The 11724-nt window shown below is 39.9% G+C and overlaps 1 protein-coding gene across 2 annotated transcripts; it reads left to right on the top strand.

Annotated features, from left to right (window-relative positions):
- The first annotated feature begins 1064 nt into the window (after positions 1–1064).
- On the top strand, positions 1065–10615 carry kctd5b (potassium channel tetramerization domain containing 5b). Of its 2 annotated transcripts, XM_058401442.1 has the most exons (7): positions 1065–1508; positions 5761–5869; positions 6753–6844; positions 7489–7584; positions 7683–7793; positions 8791–8916; positions 8999–10615. In XM_058401442.1, exons 1-7 carry the CDS (start codon positions 1317–1319, stop codon positions 9026–9028), a joined length of 756 nt encoding a protein of 251 aa, XP_058257425.1. In that variant the 5' UTR covers positions 1065–1316; the 3' UTR covers positions 9029–10615. The 2 variants fall into 2 exon arrangements, with proteins under 2 accessions (XP_058257425.1, XP_058257434.1); XM_058401451.1 differs by lacking the exon at positions 7683–7793 and having other exon boundaries at positions 1068–1508; positions 8999–10613.
- Positions 10616–11724: the final 1109 nt, after the last annotated feature.

Below are 11724 nucleotides of genomic sequence, written 5' to 3' on the forward strand. Positions count from 1 at the left end.
GTTCCAGACACACTCTCCCAGTTTAAATGTAATTTAAAGACATATCTAATATACCCCATAACCTTGTGCTCCAGAACATCAGATCAAATGAATATTATCATCTTGTGCTTGCTAATATAATGAGCAACGGCTATGCTAATTCCACTCTGCTTGCTTCTCTTTTTCTACCCATCCTCAGACATCTCGAAATGCACCAGCTCCAGTTGTGTTCTGTTTCATGAAGATTTCAGACAAAGAGAAGATGCCAACCCCATGTGTACTTTGAGGACAACAACCTCTTAATCAATACACAAAATAACATTCTACACATGCTGTATCTCCTTCATTGAGCATCTGAAGACTTCAGCATGGAGTAGTTGGTGTTGAATCTGTAATGTACTCAGATGTTGAGCTAATTTATGAGTTTCTCAGGAGCTCCTGGTCACACGACTCCAACTGGCTGTATATGACTGTATAAGGGACATTCACACTCTCCGGTGTTTATAATGATTTATAATCACACTCTCTGGTGTTTATAACAATGTATAATTCACACTCTCTGGTGTCACCCAAATGAGGATGAGGTTCCCTTTTGAGTCTGGTTCCTCTTGAGGTTTCTTCTTCTCTTACATCTAAGGGAATTTTTCCACGCTTCCTCATTAGGGATAGGTACAAATACATTTAAATACAAGTCTAATATTAATCTCGTTTTGTACTATATTTCTTATGTCCTGTAAAGCTGCTTTGAGACAATGTCCTTTTCTGGGACTTTGCGTCCATTATTTGAACAAACATCACCAATTGCTTATTAATAAGTTGCTGGAAAATGGTAAGTGGGAAAAAAACCCAGAGAAACCTGAATGTTATTGCTATTCGTCCATTAAACCTCACTGGAACTTTCTCAGCTACATCATCATCATCATCATCAACAACAACAATAATAATAATCTCATGACGCCAGAATAACACGCACCAATAACTGAAATAACACCATGTAAACAATAATAAATGCAAAACAAACAACATTCGACTTCTCCTTTAACAAAGCGCGCACTTGTGAGGGATTCTGGGATCTGGCAACCCATCACTTCCAGGCTTCCCCAGACTGTGTGCTTGTGTTTTCACTCGCTTTAGTTTGGAGATCCGCGCGCGAGCTTCAGCACAGAGCCATGCGGTCATCTTAAACACCGGACCTTGCACTTTTACACAGTTTAAAGTGGAACCGGAAACAGCTTCTCAGCAGAGGTTTTTTTCCCCCTCATGTGATATAGATCGGATCTGATCGGACGGTCCGGTTTGAGCGCCCAGGGTAGAGAGAGAGAAAGAGAGAGAGAGAGATGGACGAGCGTGAGCGTGACACCGCCGCGGTTCCGGGTCAGTCCGCGTGTAAGCTGACCGGCTCGTCCCGATGGGTCCGGCTCAACGTGGGGGGCACTTACTTTCAGACCACCACGCAAACTCTGTGCCGCGAGCCCAAGTCTTTCCTGTATCGCCTGTGCCAGGAGGATCCCGAGCTCCAATCTGACAAGGTAACACACTGACCTCCAGGTTAGGGCTCTGTCCTAATCCGCACTAAAGAGAAATAAATACACACTACACCGAATTCAAGATACTAAACATTATGAATTTTTTTCTTTACAATTTTACAGTTTATTTTAATACTACAAATAAAGCCACAACACACACACACACACACACACACACATTGTATTTATTACGTTTTAATTATTTCTGTGTTTTTCTTTTTAGTTTTGTGGCATTTATTTGTTGCATTTTTTTGTTAATATCCATTTTTGGTAATATCCAAGTAATATCTGAACAAGTTCAGAAATAAATAAATATGTAAACAAAATTCAGAAACATTAGAACAATTTGGAAATACAACATGAAAAAACCCCCCAGAAACGTGACAAATTGGTTACAAAAAAAAGAAGTGAATTGCAAAACATATAAATAAATAAATAAATAAATAAACAAACAAACAGAAAGAAAAAAGTGTTATATTTAGCAAAAATATTTGTTGCGCCAATAAATGAAATATAAAAACTTGTAAAAAATATTTTTTACAAACTTACAAACAAACACTATTATACACCGATGATAAATTTAAAAATATATATTTGTTTGAGTCAAATTCTACAATTTAAATATTTCTGTAATAAAAAATAGCAAGGTTTAGAAAGTTTTTTTCCGTAAAATCTCTGTGTGAACACTTTAAGGTCAAATCACAGCCGAATACACGGTAAAGAAATTAAATATTAATAATAAAAAAAGACATTTAATAAAAAACCTACATAAAGTGAACACACATCAATTTATCTCAAAGCATCATTTAGTCACAGACATGGAGAGATTCCTGCATTCAATTATATTCTTCTCTTGTTTTCTGATCATTGTAGATGAACATAAATTGCTTAGAAACGCTTAGAAACCTAAGCTAAAACTGGTTAATAAGAAATTTTAACTTTAAATTTTATTCCCTGGCTCGGGTCAACTCATTGAGGGTGTGGTCAACTGATTTTTGACCACACCCTCATCACTTTGCCATGAATTAATTACTTCAACCAAGCAGGGAGATGTAGTATAGTATACATACAGTATAGTAACTATACTACCTTCAGTCACGCTTAATTTTTCTTCATTTAAAACATTTCGGACCCAAATCAGCGGTGTATGCGAGTCATGGCTGAGGTTCGAACCCGAGTCCAGATGAATTTCAGTAAACAGTGACATCATTCTCACCTGGACGTCTCGAGGAGCTCCCCATGAGAGCCTGTTATCAACACGACTAATAGGCCAGCATTTATTTTCTGCCTGATTAAAAATGATTCAGTCAGGCGTGAAGAGAGAGAGAGAGCTCCAGTGTGCTGTAGAGATGAAAAACAAACTGATACAATAACAAAGTGTTGTCTTGTATTAACAGATATTTTTAAAAACATGGTGCAAAATAATGAGATGGAAAAGGAAACAAAGTTCTGGGCTGTTAAATGAAAGGTTCGAAACTGATGATGTTCACACACACACACAGACACACACACACACACAGTCTCTAGAGTTTACACTGAACGGTAAGGAGGTGAACTGCTACACTGGTTTTGAGTTAAAATGAGGACACAGTGACTCTATAGGCACTTTTTACAACCGCGGTGAACAGAAAAGCAGCTCAACACAACACAACACCTTGAACCATCGGGCTACGACTGTTAGAGATCGGACAAAGAATCTGAGGCTGGTGAACCTGGACAGTTGAAGGTGAAGGAAAGGACAAACGTGGTCTGTTTCAATCAGTGCTGAACAGGAAAATTTACTGAAAATGTCTAAAACACAAGGAAAATTATGGAAAAGCTCTAAAATCTAAAAAACGTTCATATTCTAAACCAGCTCTTGAATATAAATTGATACATAATATGCAAACTAACCAATATAGATCTTATATATAAATCATATTATTTGCATATCATCAGGGTTAAACTTAACCTCGGTAAATGCCTCAGCTAACAGAAAATTGATGATGTTATTTATTACATATTAAATGCTTTTATTGGTACAAAAGTGAGTCAAAATAACTTCCACTTCTGTCTTTAAACCTTTCCCTTCATCGCTCATTTAGTGCTCAGAGCTCTCTGTGCGTTTGACCTATTATGGAGTTTTGTGGGCGTGGCTCTATGCAAATGAGCTGTCCTGCTTATGCACCGTACACCATGCCAGATATAAAGAAACTCAGCGTTTATGTAACTTCTGCTGGTAAATTTTATTCCGGTTTGCCGTATACAAACATTTATACACGACTTTACTAAATGATCGATAAATTCGATCCATGGTGTGTATAAAACGTCTCTCTGTTCTAGAAAATGAACTATGGTGTTAATGCAGTCACCCATCTGCTTCCTCACACTGAAAGCAGCTTTGAGCCGCGACGTTTGGCTGAAGTGAGCTTAAGACACAGATCCTCTCTTTCACCTGAGAACAAGAGTCTCTCTGTCTCACACACACACACTTCATTTTTACACATTTATCACGTTCATGTAAACTTCTAGGTGATTACTTGAACCCGATCAGTTCAATAAGCACTAAATATTCCAGAAACATGATTTCCCTCATCCTGACAAGCCACTGAAGCATTTTTTTTCCAGACACTTTTATCCAAAGTGATGTAAAGTTCTGGGGGTTAAACTCACACAAGCGTAACTCATATTTCTTTAAAGGCTTTATGAGTGACGGTGGTTTTTACTGCTTTGGCTGTCCACCTGTCCCAGTCTGCAGCTGCCTCTCCTCCTCTCATGGCCTAATAGCAGATTGTAATCCCAAATCCTCAGCGATCCCACATAATCCCACTTTCTACGGCCATTAACTCGGGAAAGAAACCTGTGCCTGGATTAACGCTGATCTGCCTTCTCCTGAAGCTCTGTCATTTTTTAACTGATGCAGCTTGTGTAGATCTGCTATTAATTATATCAAAGATACACTATATTGCCAAAGGTTTTGGGACACCCCTCCAAATAATTGAATTCAGGTGTTGTTTTTCAGGGGTTGGGCTCAGCCACTTAGTTCCAGTGAAAGGAACTCTTAATGCTTCAGCTTCATACCAAGACATTTTGGTCAATTTCATGAGTTTGGTGTGGAGGAACTTCACAGAGTCCTGACCTCAACCCCATAGAACACCTTTGTGATGAATTAGAGCGGAGACTGTGAGCCAGACCTTCTCGTCCAACATCAGTGTCTGACCTCACAAATGCGCTTCTAGAGGAATGGTCAGAAATTCCCATAAACACACTCCTAAACCTTGTGGAAAGCCTTCCCAGAAGAGTTGAAGCTGTAAAGGGGCGGGACAACTCCATATTACATTCATGTGCATGTAAAGACAGACGTCCCAGTTTTGGCCTGGTTCACAGTCTCCGCTCTAATTCATCAGAAAGGTGTTCTGTCAGGGTTGAGGTCAGGACTCTGTGAAGTTCCTCCACACCAAACTCACTCACCCATGTCTTTATGGACCTTGCTTTGTGCACTGGTGTGCAGTCATGTTGGAACAGGAAGGGGTCATCCCCAAACTGTTCCCACAAAGTTGGGAGCATGAAATTGTCCAAAATGTCTTGGTATGAAGCTGAAGAGTTCCTTTCACAGGAACTAAGGGGCCGAGTCCAACCCCTGAAAAACACCTGAATTTAATGATTTGGAGGGGGGTCCCAAAACTTTTGGCAATATAGTGTAACTTTAGCCACCACAACATTAGCTATGTTACTGATTCGTTTCATATAACGGCACACGATGGGGTTTTTGACTCTTTATATAGTAACATCTATTTATTCAACATTACATATTATGTTTCATTTTTATTTCTTATTTGAGGTACATTCTTGCGTAAGTCAGAATTCAGAAATTAATAATTATTACAGAAATAATAATTAGAATTATTAAATTATTACTTTATTGCAATAAGTACATATGGTATGTGCCCTCATAAAAAATATATAACTGTTGGAAGATTATCAGCAGGTCTAATACATATAATACTTAGATGGTAGAAGGTAGAAGGTCTGCTGTGTGTGTGTGTTTTATTCATGAACCTCCTGCTATTAAGGAGTGAGCTGCTGGTCTGAAGTGAACACACACTCCTCTGTGCATTAATATTTAACCCTACACTTTTCACAGGACCTCTCATCTTACAGGGACAAATATTTGAGAGATCAGATATTAAAACTGGGTAGTTTACAGTGGTATTGCGATTGAAAAAGGAAAAAAAAAAGGTTACGCTTTAAGGTGTGTGTGTTTGTGTGTGTGCAGGATGAATTGGGTGCATATTTGATCGACAGAGATCCTGTGTACTTCGGGCCCGTCCTGAACTACCTGAGACACGGCAAACTGGTCCTCAACAAAAATCTGACTGAGGAAGGTAACACAAAAAAACCCCAAACACAAATACACTTTTATCATATAGATGGTGTTCCAGGTGGTTGCTAGGGTATTGCACATGGTTGCTAGGTGGTTGCTATGCTATTTTAGGTGGTTGCCATGCTGTTTTAGGTGGTTGCTTGGGTGTTGCAAGGTGGTTGCTATGCTATTTAGGTGGTTGCTATGCTATTTAGGTGGTTCCCATGCTGTTTTAGGTGGTTGCTTGGGTGTTGCAAGGTGGTTGCTATGCTATTTAGGTGGTTGCCATGCTGTTTTAGGTGGTTGCTTGGGTGTTGCAAGGTGGTTGCTATGCTATTTTAGGTGCTTGCTATGCTGTTTTAGGTGGTTGCTATGCTATTTAGGTGGTTGCTATGCTATTTAGGTGGTTGCCATGCTGTTTTAGGTGGTTGCTATGCTATTTTAGGTGGTTGCTATGCTATTTAGGTGGTTGCTAGGCTATTTTACGTGGTTGCTATGCTATTGTAGTTGGTTGCTATGCTGCTTTAGGTGGTTGCTATGCTATTTTAGATGGTTGCTTGGGTATTGTTAGGCAGTTGCTATGTTATTTTTGGTGGTTGCTATGCTATATTAAGTGGTTGTTTGGTTGTTGCTAGTATGTTATGAGTATATTACAAAAAATAAAGAATTTAAAATGAAAAAAAAATTAACAACTTCCACTGTTATGAAAAATTTTATTAATTAATTAATTTATTTATTTAGTCAGTCTGCATTTTCTATCCCTCATATTTTTCACGCTTATTGCCAGGGGCTTGTATATAAAGGTGGTGGTCTAGAAAAAAAAAACTTGTAGGATATATTTGGACACTTCACCTCCTTTATTAATTATTATTTTTAGCATTCCTGTCCCTCTGTCTGTGTTTTAGGAGCTCTGGAAGAGGCGGAGTTCTACAACATCACATCACTGATTAAAGTTATCAAGGACAGGATCAGAGAACGAGACGCCAGAACCCTACACGTGAGTAAGAGCTCTGAACCGTTATTTTCTAGATCTGTTAGCTTTTCAGTGCAGAAGGTGCATGAGATCCTGATAATCTGTGTCAGAGAGACACATCACACTCTGCTCTCTCCTGTCAATCACAGTGACACTAGCCAATCGAAAACGAGGTAATAAATGATTTGCTGTTTACAGTCTCTCTCTCTCTGTTATCTCTCTATCTCTGTTATCTCTCTCTCTCTCTCTCTCTGTTATCTCTCTCTATCTCTGTTCTCTCTCTCTGTTTTTCTCTCGGTTCTCTCTCTCTCTGTTCTCACTTTCTGCTCTGTTCTCTCTCTCTGCCCTGTCTGTCTCTGTTCTCGCTTTCTGCTCTGTTCTCTCTGCTGTTCTCTCTTTCTGCTCTGTTCTCTCTCTCTGCCCTGTCTGTCTCTGTTCTCTCTTTCTGCTCTGTTCTCTCTTTCTGCTCTGTTCTCTCTCTGTTCTCACTTTCTGCTCTGTTCTCTCTCTGCTCTGTTCTCTCTTTCTGCTCTGTTCTCTCTCTCTGCCCTGTCTGTCTCTGTTCTCGCTTTCTGCTCTGTTCTCTCTCTGTTCTCGCTTTCTGCTCTGTTCTCTCTCTGTTCTCTCTCTCTCTGCTTTGTTCTCTCTCTCTCTCTCTCTCTCTCCAGACTCCAGTGAAGCATGTGTACAGGGTGTTGCAGTGTCAGGAAGAGGAACTCACTCAGATGGTCTCTACCATGTCAGATGGATGGAGGTTTGAGCAGGTGAGAGAGAGAGAGAGACCCACGCATTTCGTCTCATCCCTCTATCCCTTTCGCCTTAACAGCGTTGTGTGATTACGCGCTCTGATTGGTCGTTACAGCTTGTCAGTGTAGGCTATGGGCGGACACAGAAGTCCGAGTTTCTCCTGATTGTGTCTCGCACGGAGAAGGGGGAGGAGTCGTGTCAAACTTGCCCTGCCCACTGCGGAGAGGTGTGTCCCTTAATCCCTCGGTACCTGCAGTCGTCATGTTGTTGCATGACTTGTCCTGATCGCCATTTTTTTTTTCCGTCCTCGTCTTGTTATTCCTGTGTAGGTCGCTGTGTTGGTGTGTAAACGTTAGCGATGGGAATCATGACTCGTTTTAGTGATTCGTTTCATTTAGTTCAATCAAATATATTTAGATTAAAATGCAAATAAAAACTTACAAAAAAACCCATGAGTTTAGATTGTAATGGTATAGAACTAGCCAATAGCTTTGTCCTTGACATTGAAACATTGAATCAAATGAATCACGAATTACAAAACATTTCAGTACTGCTATCTTCTTATTCTTGTCATCGCTTTAGTCTTTTTATTTCTCTTTTTAAACGTGATCCTTGCTTTTGATGCATCGTAGTACATTTGAAAAACAACACGTCTTTAGTCAGCATTTTCTATCCCTTGTCTTTTCTTGCTTAATGGCCAGTGCTTGTTTCTAAAGATATTAGTCTAGAAACTATTTTGCATAAACTTCTGGACTTGAGTCTCCGACCGTGAATACGACCCCCTGTGTGCATCAGTTGTGTAGAAAATCCTTCCTTGCTTCCAAAACACTAAACAAGTCTAGCAGTTTAACGTCTTTGCAGTTTTCTATATTTGGCATCGATGAGTTTGGCCTTTTGGTTTCTGCTTGTGAAAGCATTTTCTTACCTGATTCACTTAAAAGAGTCATTTATGATAAACGAATCATCTAATAAGTGTATAAGCATGTTTGTGCATGTGTTGCTGTTTTTGTGAGTTCGTAACAACAGGGAGGTGCGCTGGGCATGTCTAAGCATGTTGCCACTGTCATCCAGCTGTGTGTGTGTGTGTGTGTGTGTGTGTTCAGACCTGTGCCATTTTACATTAAATGTTTTTCCTTATAGCAGAATTGTAGTAAATGCTATATTTATGTCCTTCTCTCTTTGTGTGTGTGTGTGTGTTTGTGTATATATGTGTGTGCGCACAGCTGGTAAGCATCGGCTCCTCCTATAACTACGGCAGTGAAGACCAAGCCGAGTTCTTATGTGTCGTTTCCAAGGAGCTTCAAAACCAGTCATCCGGTAACAACAGCCAGCCGAGTGAGAAAGCCAAGGTAAAGGGCGTGTAGTGTGTTTCTCCTTCCTCAAAATAAACACACCTTTTTGATATTAACTAGTTATTTTTCCCCCTCTTAGATTCTCCAGGAGCGAGGCTCTCGGATATGAGGCTCTCAGCTAAAACGTCTACGTCTAAAAACAGATTTTTCATTTCTGAAATCTTTTCTTGGAGGAAAAATGATAGTGACAACAAGCGACCAATCAAAAGTAAGAAGAAGTGTGATGGGCGTTGAGGCAAATACGGAAAAATTCTCGATACTATATATTCGTCATTTAGTATCTGACCGCATTATATATTTAAAAAATAAAGTTCAAAGTTTGGTGTGAAAGGAAAATAATCGACAAAGTGGCATGGATTATATCTTATAACGTAGGGTCTTTATTCCTTTTGCACCACATCAATTTGTTATTTACACACAACAAACAACACTGTAGGTTTCGTTTATTCGTAATCTTAATCTAATGCTCCGCTTGCTGACGTTTCCGCCCTGAGAAAAGCGTTCTCAGAAGCATGAGCTCAAATTCTCGCGTCCAACGTGTAGACTAGGCATGAGGAAGCGCTCCTTTGTGTCTCAGTGACCTTAACCTGTTTGTTTTAGGCTTGGTTTATCATTCAGTATTAGTTTTAATAGCGCCATAGAACTTAGCGCTCTGGAACATTCCATGGGTAGAACGTGACGTGAGTTGATGTTGGTCCTTGGACCCCTAAATATAATGACGTGGGTTGTGATTTCCGCCACTGTAACTAAAAAACGCCCCGCAGCTATGCTAAAAAGCTTTCTGCTTAGCTTGATGATCCGAGACGTGTTCGACATCCGCTGTCTGTCTCGCTGTAAACCTTTCCTCCAGGAAAACACACCTACACTTGTTGAGGAAAAATGAACAAAAACGGACTGTGTAGCTAAACATTGTGGCTGTGCGGTGTTCTGTAGGAGATGTAAACCTCAGGGAACTCTAATCGTGGCTGCAAATTTTGACCAGGGTTCCAGTTAGCACAGACCCACAGCACTTTATTCCTCTCACACCACTAGCATGTTTAACAATGGGCTACAGAACAACGTGTCAATCAAGAGAGGAGAAATCGAGGCTGGCTTAATGTCAATTAAGTCGTTTCCTCACCAGCCTCGATTTCTCCTCTCTCTTGATTATTAAAAAAAATGGAGCTAGTCATGTTACTGAGAATCTGAGGCGCTTTGTCCAAAAAGATCCAGCTTCACCTCTGACTGTTAGGACGACTCTGACACTGGAGACTCCTTCCATGATTGTTTAAAGAAAAATAAGCATTAATTTACAAAAACTGTACGCTTTTATACAAGTATTAGAGCGTTAATCGACTCGAATAGAGTTAGTGACAATGTTAATGGACACTGAATACGCCGATGGTCAACGTGATTTGTGACGTATCTCTGCTGTTAGGGATCTACCAATAAAACAAAATATCTACAGGCTCTGTGTTTTGGGGGATTTACACTTTGTTTTAGGATCTGCTAATATAATCTTACATTAAATACTTCATTTATTAAACATAATCTGATCACATGAATCTGCTGAAGATTTATTTTACACATGATAAATGAGGCACTTCGGGGTGTGTGTGCTGAGTCGCGTGTGTGAATCTATAATATAAGCCCTATTTATATTTGAACTGCTGCTCCTTTACTCACTTGCTTAAGGCAGTATAGTTATACTAATAAATGCATTCTATCAAAACGTTGTCTGCTTCTTCTTTTGTACATTATAGCCTGTATTTATAAAGTTTTTGTATTTCTGAATGAAATCCCTGTAAATTTCACAAGACTATGGCTTATGATAGGATTCCAATCCAACATTATTTGTCTTGCGCTGATGTTAATAACGTAGCCATCATTTAGATAAATTTCTTGCTTCCCAATCCCAGCCCTTTGCCGTTACCTTTTCCAGGTATGATCTTTAAAATGTATCATTTTTGCAGTAACCTATAAATCCCTGAAACGTCCTTTTCTGCCAGTCACCTGTTATATGTTATAATAAATGTACATCTAAAATTTAGCACACCTTTCATCTGTGAAGCATTTGAAATATTCCACATCTAAAGATCACAGGAAGAAGAAGAGCGTCCTCTCTCATTCTGTTTACTTTCAGTCATACTGATGAAGATGAAGACAATTATCATGGTCAGTAACCCTGACCTCATGTGTGATATGCTTTGAAAGGCTGGTCAGAGACTCCATCATCAGGTCACAACCTGACACTTTGGACCCATTACATTTTGCATACCGTCCAAACAGATTAACAGATGATGCCATCACACATCTGTTCCACTCCACACTAAGTCACCTGGACAGTATAAGGGGTCATTATGTTAAAATGCTCTATGTCGAATTACTGTTACAGCATTTAACACTAGACCTGTCCAGGGTGTACCCCCGCCTGTCGCCCAATGTGTGCTGAGATAGGCTCCAGCAGATCCCTGTGACACTAATTAAGAATAAAGCGCGGATATAGAAAATGGATGAATTTAACGCTATTATCCCCTCCACACTCACCTGAAGAAACTGTCACTGGATCGCCAGTTTCCTGACTGGCAGACCACAGGCAGTAAGGATGGGCAGACAACTCTAACCTTCCATCACCTTCAGTTGTGTCCTGAGCCCCCTGCTGAACTCATGCCACACTTATGACTTACGTAACCACTTCCAACAATTAAGTTTACCGATGGCACCGTTGTGGTGGACATGACATGGTCAACGATGAGACAGCCTACCTAGAAGACACGTGGAGAACTGGCATCAAGAGAACAATGTCTTCCTGCAAAACAAAGGAGC

The sequence above is a fragment of the Hemibagrus wyckioides genome, linkage group LG01 (assembly GCF_019097595.1).
Source record: "Hemibagrus wyckioides isolate EC202008001 linkage group LG01, SWU_Hwy_1.0, whole genome shotgun sequence".
NCBI classification, from domain to species: Eukaryota; Metazoa; Chordata; class Actinopteri; order Siluriformes; family Bagridae; genus Hemibagrus; species Hemibagrus wyckioides.

Coding starts and splice junctions, on each gene's coding strand:
- kctd5b (XM_058401442.1), top strand. CDS start 1,317: ATGGACGAGCGTGAGCGTGACACCGCCGCGGTTCCGGGTCAGTCCGCG. Junction 5,870..6,752: donor CAAAAATCTGACTGAGGAAG/GTAACACAAAAA, acceptor TCTGTGTTTTAG/GAGCTCTGGAAGAGGCGGAG. Junction 6,845..7,488: donor GAGACGCCAGAACCCTACAC/GTGAGTAAGAGC, acceptor CTCTCTCTCCAG/ACTCCAGTGAAGCATGTGTA.